The sequence below is a fragment of the Dromaius novaehollandiae genome, chromosome 28, assembly GCF_036370855.1.
Source record: "Dromaius novaehollandiae isolate bDroNov1 chromosome 28, bDroNov1.hap1, whole genome shotgun sequence".
NCBI lineage: Eukaryota > Metazoa > Chordata > Aves > Casuariiformes > Dromaiidae > Dromaius > Dromaius novaehollandiae.
In genome coordinates, this window is record NC_088125.1 from 3,526,554 (window position 1) to 3,544,385 (window position 17,832).

Consider the following 17,832-nt stretch of genomic DNA (forward strand, 5'->3'; position numbering starts at 1 on the left):
CCCACCACTGGGGGGGACCCAGGGGTGTTTCCTTCTTCCCTCCCCAAGCAGGGCAGGGGGACCTGGAGGGACCCCTAGTACAGGGCCCCTGCCCGCTGCTCCCAGGCAGAAGGGGACCCCAAATGCCCCCCCCAGGGGCTTCCAAGGTGCCCCCCCCCAGGGGCACAGGGGGGCTTCCCTGCAGCACCCCCGAAGAAGGGGTGCCCAAGGCAGCCCTGGAGGGTAGAGACCCCCCAAGCAAGGGCCAACACAGCCCTTCAGCCCCATGGCAGTGGTGGGGGGGGCCAAACAGCCTGCCCCCCTTCCAGGGGTCCCCTGCAAGGGCTGGAAGCAGGGCTGGGCTCCTACACACCTGATTGGAGAGGGCCAGGGGAAGGCAGCAGAGGCCGGGGGGGTTGGGGGGGGCAAGAGCCCCCCATGCCCAAAAAAACACGAGAGCCAGGTCCAACTGCACCAGCTTTATTGTCTCACAACATACAGTGACTGTGTCATATAAAACCACGTTAAAATAAGTTAAGATCCAAGAACAGAGTTACAGGTGTGCACTCACAGCGGCTGACGCCTGTGCAAACACTGCAAGTTCACCACAGCAGCACCCCCCCGTCTCCCTCGGGGGAGGGGGGAAGCCCCCCAGGACCAGAGGGGAGGGAGATGGGCTGGGGCCAGGCAGCGGTGGCCTCACCGCAGGCACACGGGCAGCCCGTAGGCGACGGGGGCTGCGCCGATGAGGTGCTTGAGCTTGGGAGCCTGGCGAGCCTGGGCGACGTAGCGCAGCAGCGGGGCCCCCGGCCCCCCCCGGAGCCAGCCCTGGAGCAGAGCCTCCGCGTAGCGGTCGATGTCGCGGTCCGTCACGTCCCACAGGTTGCCCAGGAAGAGGGGGCTGGAAGGGAGCGAGGGGGGTGCATCAGGGGGGCAGAGGGAAAAGGGGACCCAAAAGCACCGCTGCATCAGTGCAAAAGCTGCAGCAATAGCCCCGAGGGAGCCCGTCCTTGCAAACACTCACCACCCGGCCATGATGTACTTGAGCACGATGCCGGAGCCCTCGAGGCTGCCGCGCACGGCCAGGGCAGCGCTGCTGCAGCCGAAGAGCAGGGCCACGGCGCTGCACTCCAGCCTGGCGATGGCCTGCCCGTCGAGGAAGCGGGCGCCGGCTCCGTGCCCGGCGTAGCTGCGGGGAGAAGGCCCTGGTGAGCGGCCCGGCGAGGCCTTCCCAGCCCTCGCGGAGCGGCCCGCACCGTGCCCCACGCTCACATGTAGAGATCGTGCTCCGAAAGCGCCGCCTGCATCTGCTCCTGGCTCGGGGTGGCTCCCGACACCCCGCTCCAGCCGGGCTCGCTGCGGGAGAGAGCGGGTGAGGAGGGCAGAGAGCTGAGCGCCCCGCTCCTGGGACCCCTCCCCGGGGAAGGGGACACACTCACCTCTCGAACCAGCCCCGGAAACGCTCCTCCGTGTCCGGGAGGTTGTTGTGTGGGTTGAGGATGTAGAAGGTGCTGCCGGGGTTCACGCCGCGGCTCAGCACGGACCCTGCGCGCTGCCAGAGCAGGGACACGGGACGAGTCAGGCCCAGCCCGGAGCAGAGCCCCGGGCCGGGGCACACGGTGCCCTGCGCTCTCACCTGCTGTGCCAGGGAATAGCTGAGCAGGAACCGCAGCGAAGGCAGCCTGGTCACGGGCACATCCCTCAGACACGCCATGCTCTCCCAGGGCAGCTTCTGCAGGTGCTGGGAGGAAGAGGAAGGGGTGAACGGGAGGCAGCAAACGGCCCCGCAGAGAGAAGCAGCGGGAGCAGGAACTCACCTTGTCCAGCACCAGGACGAGGGAGCCGCCGGCCTGCCTGGCGCCGGCTTTCCGCTTCTCCAGGGCCTCCTGCAAGAGGAGCTGGGCCGCGTAGGGCTGAGCCGGGCAGAGCCTGAAGGCCAGGGACTGCAGGTCTTGGGGGGTGAGGAGGGGAGAGGCGTTGAGCACGACCTGCGGGGAGACAGAGCGGGGTGGAAACACGGAAACGGGGATAGCACCGTGCCGTAAGCCGGCACGGGGAGCCAGGCTGGGTTTGGCTGTCCGATCCCACCCCAGCCCAGGCAAACCGGGGTCTCCCCACACACACCTTGAGGAGCGCCGCGTTCGCGTCCGCCCAGCCGCACTGCTGGAGCTGGGCGCACAAGCTGGAGGCCTCCTCGGCCAGACCGGGCTCCTGGCCAGCGGGGAGCAGGGCCCCCTTCCAGCAGCCCAGCACCCGCGTCTCCAGGGTCTCGATGAGGCTCTGCAAGAGGCCACGGAGTCACGGGGGGGCCCGGGCACGGCAGCCCTGGCCAGGAGCTGTGCCGGGTGCCGCCGGGGGGATCGGGGCAAGGGAAGCCTCTCCCCAACCTTCATTCTCCGGTCCAGCTCCGAGCGGCACAGCCACCAGTCTCGCTTGTCCATGCAGCCGCTGGATTCTTTCTGCTCCTTCTGGATGGCGTCGAACTCGCTCAGCACCGAGCTCAGCGGGGCCTGGAGGAGGAACGGAGCTGCGACCCGAGCCCCGGACTCACCCCGCAGCCGAGCTCGCGCCCTCTCCCATCCGTGTCCTAACCTTGGTGAGCGCGGTGAGGATCCGGACGGTCACGGGCGCGCTGCCCTTCTCCAGGCGCGTCAGCAGCAGCGTGTCCCCCACCGAGGCGGGCTGCAGGCTCACGAGGGTCAGCACGCACACGGTCACCCCTGGGAACCGGACCCAGAGCTTAAGATCAGCCCTGGAGGGCTGTGTGGCCTCGGGACTGTCCCCTGGCTCAGCCCCTGCTTTTGGAGCAGCCCTTACCAGGGGGGATCTGCTCCAGCTGCTCCCTGAAGCCGTCCAGCTCCCCAGGCCCCAGCCCCGCGGAGCCGAACGCGAAGAGGCCCTGGAGCCGAGCGAGGTGGTGGCTGTGCGCGGTGGCACTCTCCTCCCGCAAGGAAAGCCCTTGGAGCTGCTCGGCCACATCGGCCGGCGACTTCTTCGCTTTGCTGGAGAGGGAAAGAGAGTCAGGGAAAGAAATCCACCCCGAAACCACCTCTGCTGGGGCTCCAGAGGTTTTGGCAGAGCCCCCTCCCGCTCGGCAGGGCTCTGGGGTTAAAAGCCGGGGAGACCGAGGGGGTTTTGCTCCACGCAGCCAGCCAGGAGGGCGGCGGGACTTACTGCAGCTTCCTGTGGACCGTGCTGAGCAGCTGGTGACGGGTGGTGACCGCGACCGACTCCGAGAGCAGGTAGGCGGTGGAGAGGGGGTCCTGCTCGCCCAGGGACAGCGCCAGGAGCTGGCAGAGCTGGCTGTAGAGGGCACCGGGAGGGCAGTGGCTGATGCAGTCGAAAGCAGCTTTCAGGAGTTCACAGGCCTCGTCCAGGGAAGAGACATCTGGAAGGGGCAAAGCAACAACCGCCCAGTTGGGAGTCAGCTCCTGCCACAGGAGGTATCCGAGCCCTTTGCCAAAGCTCGGAGAAGTGGGAAGCTGTAAGAGGAGCTGGAGAAGGGCTGGAGCAGAGGTTTCCAGAGCCGCCTGCTTGAGGAGCTGGTAGGAAAGGGGACAAATGTAGATTCCCAGCACAGCCGTGAGCTCCCAGCCCCAAACCAGCACCCTGCATGGCAGCGCAGTCCCCCAGCACCCGTCGCTCACCGTCAGCCGAGGGCAGGGAGGAGGAGAGGGTCTCCAGGCGCAGGGGGTCCCCGCTGCCGGGCCTCCGTGCAGCCAGGATGTCCTCGCTGGCGTCTCGCCGCAGCACCTCGTGCTCCCCATCAGCACCCTCCTGGGGCAGCCGCCTCCGGCCTGCGGGAGAGACGGAGCGGCCTGGATCCCGGGGCCGGCCGCAGAGGCAGGGACAGCCCAGCGCCTGGGATACCTTCACCTCCAGGCAGCTGCTGGCACGGCTTGAAGGCTCCCTGCCAATCATCCCCCCATCCCCAGGCAGCTCTGCTCACCTGGGACTCCCTCCTCTTCCTCAGAGGCCCGCAAAACCTCAAAGCTGATCTCAAGTTCTTCCTCCACCTTCTCCTCTTCCTCGATGGTCCTCAGAAGCTCCCGCTCCTCCTCTGCTCTCCTGCCGGGAGCCCGGCGGGTTGTCCGCTCTCTCCTCTCCTCCGTGGCCGCAGCCCTGCGGGAGCCAGCCCGGGCTCTCCGGGGCCGGGCGTTGCTGCCCCGGGAACTGTCCTCCGACGAGCTTGTCTGGGACCCCTCCGTGTCGGCAGCCGCGGATTTGGGGCGCAGGGCTCTCCAGCTGCGGCCCGTCAGCTGGGGGGTCTTGGGGCCTGGGGTTTTGCCAGCTGCCGGGGTCGCCCCCGGTTTGGGATCCTCCACATCGCTGTCGTCGCTGAACGTCACCTAGACCGGAGGGACACGGAGGCATCGCTGCTGAGACGGTGAGCAGCGCTGAGACGGAGCAGCTCCCATCGAGCTCTGCACGCTCATAGCCCCCCAAATCCCACGGCTGCGTCGCCCTCCGGCCTCCTCGCGTGGCCGGGGCAGCAGAGACAACAGCTCCAAAGCTCCGGCTGAGGCCCAGGCCGCACGCAGACCCGTTATCTGGTGCCCCAGATGGGAACAGGGCACCTAACAGCCTGCAACGCACTCAAAACCCTCCCAGCCTCACCTGGCTCGGAGGCAGGGCCAAGCCCCCACCCGCAGAGGGGATGCGGGAGCACTCGGCTGCAGGGATTTACAAGGAGTAGGATGGAAAAGGGAGGGGAACAGCTTTTCTCCTCTTTCCCCAGGGAGCAGAGACCCAGGGGGGTCACGCTGGAGCCCCGTCGCTCCCCGCTTACCTTCAGGCGAGACTTGACTCTGCCCACGGCTCTGGGGGCTTTCAGGAGCCGGGCCTTGCCGGCCGGCGGGGAGGACTCGCTGAACACCGTGAAGGGAGCCCTGGGGCCTGGGGCTGCCGCAGCTGCCGGGGCGCGCGTCTTGGCGGGGGGACAGGGCTTCTGGCGCGGGGTGCAGGGCATCGTCACCGGCCGGATAACGATGGGAGGCACCTCGGTGTCCAAGTCGCCCAGAGCGAAGACGTCGTCCGCATCCGCTGCAGCCAGCGGCTTTGCTCTCTGGCTCTTCTTCACCCTGGGCTTGGGCCCCGGTGCTGGCACTGTCACTGTCACCTTCTTGCTCTTGCTCCTCTGGGGCACAGCCTCGTCCGTCTTGAGCGCCTTGGATGCGACCGACTCTTTGGGCTCCGTAGGAGTCAGCGGGGGCTGCCAGGCCCACGCGCTGGAGAAGACGCCGGCCACGGAGCCCCCGCGCTTGGAGGCCAGGCGGCAAATGGCGGCAACGGCTTTGGCAAGCAGCAGGGTGGCCCTGGAGACCTCCAGGCCGGGCAGGTGAGGCCGCCGGGACGCCAGGAAGGTCAGGCCAGCTTCCAGGTGCTCCCACAGCTTCTCCTGGGGCTGGGGGCCGGCCAGGCTTTGGGAGGCCAGCGTGGCGTAGCCGGTGGCCACGAGATCGTCCAGCAGCTCCAGCGCAGGCAGGGCCCGGCCGGCCGCCGCCGCGGGGCCGCCCCACGGCTTGTCCCGCAGCACGGCGGCGAAGCGGGCGGTCACGGTGGCGCAGCGTCGCAGCGTGGCCCGGAGCAGGCCGAGCCCCTCGGCCGTGCCGCCCGCCGCCAGCTCGCCCTGGGCGCAGGAGAGCAGCCAGCGGAGGCAGAGAGCCGAGAGGGTCAGGTCGGAGCACAGGCAGCAGGAGCACGTGGAGGGGTGGGCGAGGAAGGCCAGGCGTCTCCTCGGCTTGGGTTTCAGCTCCGGCGACGTGGTGAGGGCAGCGGCCTTCTCCGGCCCGCTCACCGTGGCCACAAACTCGAGCGCGGGGCCCTTCAGAAAGCCCTCCTCTTCCCTGGGGGGGTCCGAGCCGGGATCCCGCTGCCTCCGGCCCTCAGGCTTGCCCTTCCGCGGCAGGATCTTCATCTGCCCTTGCTGCTTCTCGCTGGCTTCAAACTCTGCAGAGCGAGGGGAGAGACGGGTTAGTCCGACGCTCTTCCCGCACAGCTCTCCTGAACCGCAACGCCAGCTCCCGTTGCGTTGCCTCTCCCAGGAGGGCTGCCATGGAGAAGGGACGGATATTCCAGTGCTCCCCAGCTTTCAACCCAGTGCTTCTGCTCCCCAGGAGGAGCCTGGCTGGGCCTTTATCACCTGGGGAGGTCACTCGGGCTGAAACACGGTTCGCCGAGTTTTGTGCCCAGCACCAAGCCTCCCTCCACATCTGGGGCAAGGGAACCAGCTGCTCCGGGAGCATCTGCACCGAGCGGATCTTTCACCCCAAAAAGCTGGCACAAGCAGCGTCCCGGGCGCTGCCCAGGCTCAGAGCTCACGTCTACCCCGTCCCCTTCTCTCCTTCGAGCCGGGATGGGAACTCACCGGTGCCGGACTCCAGGAGGAACAGGGCCTGCTGGAGGTCGGAGCGGCTCAGCTCCGGCTCGCTGCGCTGCAGCTCCAGCTGGGCCTTCAGCACGAGGAAGGTGGCACACCTGGGGGGACACAGCACTCAGAGCCCCCCCGACAGCCACATCCCCGGTGCCGCGCTGGAGGGAGGCAGACAGCAAGGAGCTGTGTCCGACCCGGCAAGCTAAACCCACGGGATAACATACCCCAGGACAGTCTAGAGCAGCTGCTTGCTCCCGACAGAGCCGAGAAGCAGCCAACCCTCCCACCGAGGCCAGCGTGGCCCCGTCCACGGGTCCCCCGGGCGCAGGGAAGGTCGCTCACCACCGGATCGCGTGCAGTTTCATTGCCAGCTTGACAGCCTCCAGGCAGAAGGCTTTGGCTTCGCACACCATCTCCACCCTGCTGAGGAGGGCCACGAGCTGCTCCGAGCAGGCCAGCAGGTCGGCCAGCACCTGCCACTTCTGCAGCAGGTTGTCCCCTGCAAGGGAGGACAGGCAGGTGACCAGAGCTGCCCTCCCCGGGGAGGCTGGAAGGACTTGGCTCCTTGCCTAAGGAGCAGCTGCCTTTCAGTCCACACAAGCAAATAAAACCCACCGTAATCCACAAACTGGACATCTGACGCGGTCTTGTGAGAGCCCAGCACGTTGCTGCCCATCAGCAGAAGGATGATGCTACGGAAGAACTTGTGGGCTTCAGTGAGAGCAGTCTCGGGCGTCCTCCACCCTGCACGAGAGTGGTCATGGACATCAGCACTCTGCCTGGCACGAGACCAGGTCATCCCTCCCCAGCCCCAACACAGCACAGTGGGAGAGACTCCAGCAGAACTCTGCAGAGCCAGGCAGACTCCAGCTTCCCTCCTCCTACCCCAAACAGGGGCTTGTTTCTAGCTGATTTGGAGAAACCAAGAGGTTGAGCTTTGCCCCCATCCCCTACAGCTCTTCCACCACTCTGGGGCTCACTGCGGGGTTTTTGACACATCCACCAGGCCCCCAGCAACCCACCTTGAGCAAAGATCTGCTGCCTGAGCTCCGGCGAGAGGCGGGCGGCAGGAAGGCTCAGGTAGACGGCCGTTAACTGAAGGACGTGGGCTCGGAGCAGGTACCAGACCTTTGCAATCTTCTGCAGAGCTGGGTTCTGCAGCACTTCCAGCAGCAGGGCAAGGCCTTCTTCAATCTGGATGCAGAAGCAGAGATCAACAGAGGAGGAAAACTGTCACCATTCAGGGTCCAGGATGTCTCCAGGTCCACCACAGTGGGCTATGGTTGCTAGCAAGAGGTAGTGAGGACTCCCAGAGCGCTGCTGAGCTCCTCTTGCTCTCTGGCCCACATCACAGGCAGAAAAGGGTTTTTAGCCCACCCCAGGCAGCCAGGTCTCCCCGGCGGAGGAGCCCTCGCAGAGGTACCTGGTGGCTGGCGCAGCAGAGCTGGCTGCGGAGCAGAAGGCACGTTTGCTTCAGCAGCAGGTAGGAATTGCAGCTGCTGTCGGCCTTCTGCAAGCAGGACTCCGTCTCCTCCAGGAAGAGCTGGAAGGAGACAACGGCGTGAGGGCTGCGGCCTCGGGAGAGCGGCCGAGTTCACCCAGCCGTGTCCAGCTGCCCTGTACTTGCCTTGGCGTAGCCGGGACACTCCAGCTGGAAGAGCAGCTTGGTGATCTGGCACAAGGCACCGGCCATGCCCAGGCTGTCTCCGAGCGCGCTGCACAGGGATCTGACCAGGAGGTAGCTCTCCAGGGCCTGCAGGGGCTGGCGGCAGGAAAACCCACGCGGTTACGCTCGGAGACGATCTCAGAGGGATGCTACGCGCCTGCGGAGGCTGCTCTGCCTCTGGCTGTCTCTGCTACGCAGCCGGCCAAGCCCGCAGCAGCGTTACCTTGGCCATCAGCCTGTAGAGAGCTGCCATGAGGTACAGGGAGACCGTGGTCTGCTCCAGGCTGCGCACGCTGGGAACTCCCTTCTCCAGGAGCTGCTTCCACAAGGCAAAGGCCTCGTCCAGGCTCTGGGACTGAGCTAAGGACACGTCGCGGGTCTGAGCAGCTTCTCCAGGAAGACCAAGCCACAGCTACCACCACCACCACCACCACCCCTCCCAGCCTGGATGCGCAGGGGTAACAGAGCAGAGAGGAAAAGCAATTCCAGGCATTTCCCTGCTCTTCCATGGGGCAGACCTGCAGGTGAGCATCTCCTGGTGTTCACCTCCCTCCCCACATCAACCCCACTGCCGTTCCTTCCTCGGGCAGAGGAACCTCGCTGGCTGAAGGGGCCTTTTCCCCAACACAGGAGGCTCAGACCTGCCACGTGCTCACCAGACTCTGCAGCCAGATTGAAGGCGATGCCGTCGTACAGGAACTTGTCCTCCTGCAGCTTGTCTTCGTAGTTGAGGTCGTTGGGCTCAAAGTCATCCAGGTGCTTCTGCCCCTGAGCTTTGACTCTCTGCTCCCTCTCTATGCTCTGCGGCAGGTTAGGAGGCAGCAGCAGCGCACGTTAGGAGACACAGGCAGGGCTTGCAGCCCTTGGGGCCCTGCTGGGGCTGCGGGAGGGCTTTTGGTGCCCTCGGCAAAGGGAGAGGGCTGAGCAGGGAAGGGCTGATGGGGGCATTTTCCATAGGCAGGGACTTCAGCCAGGAGGCACCAGGCTTGCCCACACCAGTTGGGCATAACTGGGAGTACTGGCAGTGTGGGGGGTTTCGGGAGGGTGGGGAGCTGCTCTTCCTCCTAACTGCTGAGTTCAGAGGAGATGCATTAGGCAGGTGCACAGAGCAGTTGTGGATCTCCCTAGGATCACCGCAGCTTCTCCAGACCTGGGCCACCCATCAGCAGCTGCTGCAGCTCCCCTTCACTGCCCCTCACCTACCTCCTCCAGTTTGGACTCCAGGGCGCAGATGTACAGCCAGAGCAAGGCCTGCGCTCGGTCGTCGAGGAGCTCGTCCTGGTTCTGGGCAGTGCTGGGCACCGACTCCAGCAGCCGCAAGGCCTCTCGGATCGAGTCCAAGGAGGAGCTGCCAGAGAGAGGGATTAGAAACACAGCCTTCTGCACCCAAAACTCCTGGAGTATTTTAGGGAAAGAAATATATACCCTATGCCTTAAGACACACCTAGATCAGCAATAGCACCCCTAAACCTCTTAAATCCCTCGAGTACCCTCAAAGGCTCTTTCAGGGCTCCCAGAGACACAGGACAGAGCCACATTTGGCAGCAGCTCTCCCAGCACGCCTGTGTCCGCTCACCAGTTGGTGTGCGCCGCGTAGTCGTGATAACACAAGACCTGGGCCAGCTCCACCAAGCCGACGGCCCGCTGGTGCAGGCGGCCGCTCTCCTCCGAGCAGATCTCCAGCAGGTCGCAGACGACGTTGTAGCGCTCCTGCCCCGTGTTGGCCCGCACGGTCTTGTAGGCCTTCAGCTCCTCAAAGAGCACGGCCACCAAGGTCCCCGCGTCCAGGCGGTGCCCCTCCAGGCCATCCTTCAGGGTCCTAGGGAACGGGTGCTGTCTGGGGGGCTCCGCGCACACACAGAGCCCAGAGCGCCCAGGTCCTGCCTTACCGTAGCTGCATCTCCTCGGCCCCCTGCTTCGCGGCTTCTGTTTTGACTCTGGCCCAGAAAGTGATGGGCTCCGCCATCTGCTCCTGGATGCTGCCCCGCAGGGCGGCCAGCCACTGGACGACGGACGCCAGGGCCCTCTCGAACCGGCCCAGCTTGCGGTAGCTCTCCACCTGCAGCCTGAAGCATCTGTGCAGCTGCAGGGAGAGCGCGAACGGCGCGGTAGGACGGGCTCAGCACCCTGCAGAATTGCTCCTCCACCTCCCTCGGCGAGCTGAGACCCACGCTGCAGCCCCTCGTGCGGCTACTCACCCTTTCCGGGGGTATCTCCGGGTATTTATAGGCGTCTGCCATCTCCAGCCTCCTGCAGAAGAGCTCGGAGACGGAGGTGGCCTCCTCGTGAAGATTCTGGCTGTAGAAGATGTAGGCCAGCTTAAACGTGCATGACGCTGTCATGGAGAAAAATCCAAGCATTAAAGGTGCCCTGGAAGGTGGATGTCACCCTCTTCCGTCATCCAGCAGGGACTAACACCCTCTGCCCTAACCCCACAAGCTAGACGCTTTGCGGCACAGGACCTGATGCTCCCCAAGCCCTGAGCTGCCCGGGGTGAGGCGGATGCTGAGCTGCGCCCCCTAACTAGGGGCATCAAGCAGGGGGAAGGGGCCCGGTCACTGTCCTAGGAGGTGGCACATCTGACCCAGGTCAGTGCCCAGGAGCCGGCTCCGGGCTCCCCTGCCACCACGGGGACACTGACCGGTGACGTCGAGGTACTCGGCCCGCTCGCTGGCAGGGAGCCCCTCCAGCGCCGCCAGCATCCGCGCCACGGTCCGTCGGCAAACCCCCACCAGCCGCTCCAGGCCGGGCCACCCGGCTGCCTGCACAAGGGCCACAGTTAGCGGGAGAGAAGCGCGGCGGGGGCCAACGAGAGCCCTCCGAGGGGCTCCAGGCCTCAGCCACGTTGCCAAAAGCACTGGGGAGCCCAGCCTGCCGCCCTGGAACAAGGAGGCTTCCCAGCATCGTGCTTGCGGCTCAGCCAGGGTCTAATGTCCCTACGCTGGGGACCGTCCCCTTCACCGCCGGTACCTGGGAGCACTGGAAGGCGTCGTACGCCACGCTGGTGAAGAGCTGGAGGCTGTGGTAGAGCAGCTGTTTCACCGCAAGCTGCTGTTTAACGCTGTCGGGAGGAATCTGCAGAGGGGAGGAAAGAAAACAGTGTCCTCATGGTCCTGGCGGCACCAGGCACCGGTGGTGGTGCTGGAAAGGACAGAGATGCCAGGCAGAGCTGCTCCACCGGTGCAACAGCCTGCCCAACAAGTCTAGAACACGGTTACCAGCCCTCCCGCTGCTCTGATGAGCGAGACAGCGTGCACTGGGCAGCCTCCCTGCTCCCGGCTGGGGCCTTACCCTCTCCAGAAGCCGGTGGAGGACGCGGCAGTAGCCCTCCGTGAAGGCGCAGAGGCCGAGAACGTCCTCCCGCCCGAAGGGCCTCCGCTCGCTGCTCTTCACGTAGCCGCCGAGGGACGAGACGACCAGCTGGCAGCTCTCGGCCAGCACCCGGACGAACCGCTCCGAGACCTTCGCCGCGGCACCCAGCGCGGCGGCCGCCCGCGCAAAGGGCGGCCCTGCCTCGCCCGCGCTCCCGGCCAGCACCCGGCTCAGCCGGACCCCGGCCTCCAGCAGAGCCAGGGGGTCGTTAAAGGACTTCGCCGAGCTACTCGCTGCGCCCAGAAAGCCGCGGGCTTCCTCCACGGCCTCCAGGGCCTCCCCGTAGCAGCCGCTCTTGCAAAGACGCCGGCAGCGCTCCAAGGTGAGCTCGAAGAAGCACAGGCACCGCTGCGGGCTCGGCGGCTCCGCCGCGCCGCATCCCTCCCGCAGCGCCGCGAGCAAGCAGCCGGCGAGCTGCCGGCTGAGGAAGACGGCATCGTCCGCGCCGAGGGGCGTCCGCCGGGCTTCGAACATGAGGGCGGCCGCGGCGGCCTGGCGAGCAGCCTGGGAGGTGAGGAAGGGAGGCTCCTGCGGCAGCAGGGCAGCCCCGTCCTCCTCCAGCAGCAGCAGGAAGCGCAGGGCCCGCAGACGAGCTGAAAGCACAGCCCTGCCCTCCTCCGGCGCCCGGGTGGCTTCGGCCAGGGCCTCCGCGCCGTTCCACAGCACGCCGAAACCGCTGCGGACGACGGCCGCGAAGTCCTCGGCGGGTGCCCGGCGGGGCCGGTACGTCAGCAGCCGGGCGCGGAGGAGCTCGGCCGCCCTCCAGCAGGCATCGCCGGCCCCCCGGGCCACCGCGTTCCTCAGGAGGTGGTAGAGGATCTTCTCCAGGTAGAGGGGAGCGGGCTGGGGCGTCGCGGCGACGTAGCCCCGGCAAGCGGCCTCAGCCAGCGACACGAGGCTGGCGGCGTGCGCGGCGCCGGGCCCCGGCTGCCCCAGCTGCTGGACGCAGGCTCGCAGCACCCTGTCGCACACCACGCTCTGCCGCGACGGCTGGGTCGGCCCGGCCGAGTCTCCCGGGGCGCCGGCGAGGCATCCCTGGAGGGGAGAGACCGTCAGCGCCCCGACACGCGCTGTCGCGGCTTGGGGGGCCGCCCCGACGCTCACCGTCAGCTCCGAGAGCAGCGCCTCCGTCTCCTCCCGGCTGCACGTCCGCGCCACGAAGTCGGCTCCTTTGAGGCGCATCATCTTGCCGCTGGCCTGCGACGTGGGGGGGACGGGTCAGGGTGGGGGGAGGCCGCACTCCCCCCCCCCCACCGGGGGGTCCCTCATGGCTGCCCGGTGTCACCCGAGCAGAGAGGCAGCAGGGAGCTCGCCCCAGGGCCTGCAGCCCTGCTCCCCGGCCCCACAAGCACTTGCAGCCCCCCAGCCCCCTTCCCAGCCCCCCCCCGTAGACAGCAACTCCCCCAAGCCCCAGCTACAGCCCCCCATAGGCCTGCATGGCCCCAGCCCCACAAGTGTTCATGTATCCCCCTGCAGCCTGCAGCCCCCCCAGCCCCACTCGCATCTCTCAAGTGCTCCCAGTCCCCCCCAGCCCCACTTCCCAGCCCCCCTACCAGGGCCTACAGGCCCCCCAAGCCCACTCACAGCCCCTCAGGTGCTCCCAGTCCCCCCAGCCCCTCTTCTTCCCCTCCACCCGAGGCCTGCAGACCCCCCAGCCCCACTCCCACCCCTCAAATGCTCCCAGTCCCCCCAGCCCCACTTCCCAGCCCCCTCCCAGGGCCTGCAGCCCCCCCCAACCCCATCTCCCACCCCTCAAGTGCTCCCAGTCCCCCCAGCCCCACTTCCCAGCCCCCTCCCAGGGCCTGCAGCCCCCCCCAACCCCATCTCCCACCCCTCCAGCGCTCCCAGTCCCCCCAGCGCCACTTCTTCCCCTCCCCCCGGGGCCTGCAGCCCCCCCTCAGCCCCACTCAGAGCCCCTCAACCGCTCTCAGGCCCCTACCAGGGCCTGCAGCCCCCCCCAGACCCTCAGGTGCACACAGCCCCACCGACCCCCCCTTTGGGGCCCGCTTCCCAGCCCCCTTGGGGCCCGCAGCCCCCCCGGACGCCCCCCACACTCACGCGTCACTGCCCGCAGCCGCCCGGCCCCGGCCGCGCGCCCAGTTCAAATCTCCGCCGCAGCCAATCAGCGCGCGGCACCGCCCCCCCACGCCCGCGCGCTGCACGCCGGGAGTTGTAGTCCGCGCCGGGGAGGCGCATGCGCGTAGGGGAGCTGCCAGCGAGGCACCGGTGTGCACGGACCCTTGTGCAACGGGGAGCCGGTGTGCACACCCGTGGGTGTGCAACAGGGAGCTGCTGTAGCACGGACAGGAGCAGTGCAGGAGGGAGCCACTGTGCACACGTGCAGGTGTGTGACGTGGTGCCTGGGGGCACGGACCCCTTTGCAATGGGGAGCTGCTGTGCGCACAGATGAGTGTGCACAGACGAGTGTGCACACAGACCACTGTGCAGTGAGGAGCCAGTGTGCACACCGATCAGCGTGCAAAAGAAGCCTGTGTGCACAGAGTCTTGCACAACAGGGAGCCTGCATATGGGAGTGGAATGGGTATCAGTGTGCACAGACCTCTGTGCACATTGATGAGTGTGCAACAGTGAGCTGCTGTGCAGGGACCCCTGTGCAAGGGGGAGCTGGTGTGCACACAGATCAGTGTACAACAGGCGCTTCTGCAACGAGGAGCCAGCGTGCAGAGATCAGCGTGCAATAAGGTGCCACTGTGCAGTGATCCTTGTGCAACGGGGTGCGAGAGCAGGGGGATCAGTGTGCAATGAAGTGCTGGTGTGCAGGAAAGCGTGCAACAGGCTGCCTGCGCGTGCAGAGATCCTCGTGCAACAGGCTGTCCACGATGGGCAGAAGAGATCTGAGGAAACACTTTTTATTTTCTTTTTTAAAAACCAGAACAAACAGGCGAGAGGGCTGCCGAGCTCGGCGCGCGGAGCACCGGGGTAACGCAGCCGGCACCAGCAGCGCCTTGTCGCCTCCCGCTATCCCGAGGAGCCCGGCGCCGGGCGCTTCCGATGCTCCGCCCGCCACAACGGCCTTCCCCGCCGCCTCGGCCGCTTGGCAGCTGCACAGGAGAAGACGCGAGGAAGGAGAGGGAGGCAGCCGGGGTTGGGAGGCTTTGGGAATCACCGGTCAGCCAGGGGTTCACCCGCGCTGTTGTCAGCTGTGACGGTGTTCCTACAGCGAGCATTGACCGGTCACAGCCGCTTCCCCTCGCCGGGCTCCGCGGACCCCCTCCAGCAGTGCAGGAGTCTCGGGGTCGGACACAGGCGATCCTCGGTCCCCCGAGCTCACAGCCGCCGCGCACGGTGCCGACTTTGCCGTCGTCAGAGCTCGGGGGAAGACGGGTCCGTCTGTCCCTGCGGAGCGGGCAGCCGGAGCTCCGCGTCGTTGCGGACGACGGTGAAGAGGCTGACGACGGCGAGCAGCGCCATCACCATCAGCACGGAGCAGATGGTGAACATGCTCCTGGTGCCCGTCTTGTAGTCGCTGTCGTGGAGGATGAGCATGCCGAGGCAGGCCAGCAGGTTCAGGGGGACGCGGAACCAGTTCAGCACGCCCACCTGGTCCTTCTCCGGGATCACCTTCCGCCGGAGGAAGCCCATGGCGGGGAAGTAGAGACCGCAGGAGAGCTCGATGAGCAAGAAAGCCAGGAAGGACTCCGAAGGGCTCTCCTGGCCCGGGTTGGTGGAGAAAGTGAGCATGAAGAGGGAGAAGAAAACCATAAGGACGGAGAGCGAGAGGACATGGATGGGCTGGAGGTGGTACCTTTTGGAGATGGCAATCCGATAGAGAGAAGAGCCCACCATGCTGGCTGCCATGAAGCTGGAGAAGACGATGCCCAAGGGTGGGCCGTGAGGATCCAGCACGGGTGTCCACAGGAAGATGAAGATGTAGATGACGCTCTCAAACAAAGCCTGGATGGTGCCCAGGAGCAGCACGCGCCGGTCCGAGAGGAGGCACTTCAAGCCGTCCATGCAGGTCTTGGAGAGCGCCCGCTTCTTCCCGTAGTTCTCGTCCCAGTTTTTCATGGCAAAGATGCCCGTCAGCATGAGGAGGGGGATGGATACCATGAACGGGGCCACCGGGCCCAGGCCCAGCCACTCCGCAAAGAAGTTGGCTACCACCCCGGCCCCGACGGCGATGACGTTGTTCCAGAAAGCAGCTCGCGAGAAGGTGGCGGGGATCCACTCCGCCGGGAAGTCGTAGCGCTCCACGTGCTCGTGGATGTACCAGGCCTCGAAGGCGGAGAAGAGGAGCGCTGTGGACAAGCCGCCTAATATCCTCCCGACCACCAGGACAAAGTAATCCCAGGAGAGCTTGGTGAGGCAGCAGACGGAGTAGGTCAAAGAAAAGAGGATGCAGGATTTCTTGCGGCCCAGCCAGTCCACCAGGGACGTGGAGACCAGCCCGAAGAGGACGCTGGAGGCGAAGCCGCACACGTAGATGATGGCGATCTGCCCCTCCAGGAAGCGGTAGTGCTGGTAGAGCTTGTAGAGGTAGGGGCCCTGCAGCCAGTCGGCGGCCAGGGCCAGGCAGTACACCTGGTAGTAGTCCCGCTGGAAGCGGAGGAAGGCCGGGTTGGTGCAGGCGCTGCCGGTGAGCTTGGAGCGGCAGGCGGAGAGCTCCAAGCCCAAGCACACGGCCAAGAGGACGGCGAAGGCGGCGTAGGCGGTGAAGAGCATGGTGCCTCAGAGCGCCGCGGGCATCTCCGGGAGGCGGCTACCGCGGAGCTCCTGGGGAGGAGAAGAAAACGCCGTGACACCCGGCTGCACCACGCTGCAGGGGCGGCCCTGAAGCAACTGCGAAGCAGCTACGAAACTTGGTCTGAGGAGGAGGAAGACCTCCACGGGACGCTGGTCTGGCCGGTCACAGACCGGTCTCCGTAAAGGCAGCGCCACAAACGCCGTCACTTAGACACGGAGAGCGCAAAGCCCATCCCGCAGCGCCGCCGCGATCGTCCTTCCTCCATCTGCTTCCAAGCAGCGACAACCTGCTCTGTGGAGGCTGCTGCCTTTTCTCCCTCCATTTTGAAGGACAAACTCGACCCTCCACCCCCGTCTCGCACGAATTTCTGCCCCTCTGCCAAGACACGAAGCTGCAGCATGGCGGGAGTGCGGCCCACAGCGACCCACCGCCCTGGCCCGGCCGCGCCACGAGCCCGCCGAGCCCTCACGGACACGGTCCGCAGTGGGGACGAGGCCAGCGGCAGCGCAGCTGGTTTCAGACTCTTTGTGCCTGCCCAGAAAGCCAACGGGTTCAGGGCAAATTGCGAACAGAAAAACTGTTTAAGGGCAGGAAAAATAAAGTCACATCCTGGTTTTTTTAAGCCCTGTGGGGATGGGATCGTCCTTGGGGTGAGAAAAAGCACGTGACACGCTGGGAGGGCTGACAGGCTCCAGATCGGCCTGCCAGGGTTTAGCCTTGCTCCTGCACCAAGGGTCTGAGCAGGTGCATTAAAGCATCCTAAAAACTGAACATCCTAAAAAACCAAAACCTCTGGTTTCCCTGTTCTACCGCCTCCAGCTCTTCCCAGGTGACTTTACAAAAATCAGTAAGTGGAACCGCGGTGAGTGGGGCAGGGAGCCAAGGCCGCCGGCTGGCCCCGGCGCTGGTCCCACTCGCCTGGGCGGGGGGTGGCCTCTGGGGGGCCAGGCGGTCCCGGGGGCTCAGCCGGGCCCGGGCACCGTCCTGGATGTCCCCTGTCATGAGGGAGGAGGGTGAGGGTCCATCCCCGCCGCTGGCAGAGGGGCTGCAGCGTCCCCGGCAGCCCCCTCCCTACGCCTGACCTGGGGCCCCCCAGCTCACCCCACTGCTGCCCTATATGTCCCCACAGCCCCCTGACCTATACGTCCTCACTGCGCTGACCCCCCAGCCCCTCTCACAGAGGCCCCCCCGGCCCCACAGCCCCCATAGGGCTCCTCAGTGGGCCCCCCCCAGCCCCACAGAGCCCCTCCCGGAGACCCACAGCCTCTAGCCCCACACAGTTCCATAGGGCCTCTCTCAGTGACCCCACAGGACAGCCCCACACAGCCCCACAGCCTGCAAGCTTTGGCCCCACACAGCCCCCTTGGACCCCTTTCAGTGTCCCCACAGACCCGGCCCCACGCGGCCCCATAGCGCCCCTCAGGGTCCCCACAGACCCGGCCCCACGCGGCCCCCCCAGGGCCCCCCCGGGGCCCCACGCGGTGCCCCCCCCCCCCGCCCCATGCCACCGCCCGGGCCCCTCCCGGCCCCACCTGCCCCTCTGCGGGGGGAGAGGCCGCGCGCTCCCGGCGCCCCCGCGCATCCACTTCCGCTTCCGCGTCGCCGCGGCCGAAGCCGCCGCCGCCATCTTGGCAGGCGTCACGTGACACGGGCCCCGCGCTCACCCCGCCCTCCCAGAGTGACCTTTCCCCTGTCCCTGACCTTTGACCCCCCAATAACGCCCCCCCTCCCCCAAAA

The 17,832-nt window shown here is 66.5% G+C and overlaps 2 protein-coding genes across 2 annotated transcripts; both read right to left on the bottom strand.

Annotated features, from left to right (window-relative positions):
• Positions 1-443: 443 nt before the first annotated feature.
• Positions 444-13,536, bottom strand: ESPL1 (extra spindle pole bodies like 1, separase). The gene is made up of 31 exons (XM_064498724.1): positions 13,449-13,536; positions 12,495-12,587; positions 11,310-12,425; positions 10,989-11,093; positions 10,660-10,780; positions 10,217-10,353; positions 9,908-10,101; positions 9,595-9,837; positions 9,222-9,366; positions 8,675-8,819; positions 8,242-8,378; positions 7,980-8,114; positions 7,776-7,895; positions 7,375-7,546; positions 6,968-7,096; positions 6,695-6,851; positions 6,347-6,456; positions 4,769-5,928; positions 3,929-4,328; positions 3,627-3,776; positions 3,154-3,367; positions 2,797-2,981; positions 2,572-2,699; positions 2,367-2,489; positions 2,104-2,259; positions 1,797-1,967; positions 1,616-1,720; positions 1,419-1,531; positions 1,252-1,335; positions 1,004-1,168; positions 444-880 (listed from the first exon to the last, which is right to left on the bottom strand). The coding sequence occupies exons 2-31, from the start codon at positions 12,573-12,575 to the stop codon at positions 679-681; spliced, it is 6,603 nt and encodes a 2,200-aa protein (XP_064354794.1). The 5' UTR covers positions 12,576-12,587; positions 13,449-13,536; the 3' UTR covers positions 444-678.
• A 708-nt stretch (positions 13,537-14,244) lies between these two features.
• MFSD5 (major facilitator superfamily domain containing 5) lies at positions 14,245-17,751 on the bottom strand. Its single transcript, XM_064498749.1, has 2 exons — positions 17,628-17,751; positions 14,245-16,124 (listed from the first exon to the last, which is right to left on the bottom strand). Exon 2 carries the CDS (start codon positions 16,071-16,073, stop codon positions 14,715-14,717), a length of 1,359 nt encoding a protein of 452 aa, XP_064354819.1. The 5' UTR covers positions 16,074-16,124; positions 17,628-17,751; the 3' UTR covers positions 14,245-14,714.
• Between the last annotated feature and the right edge of the window lie 81 nt (positions 17,752-17,832).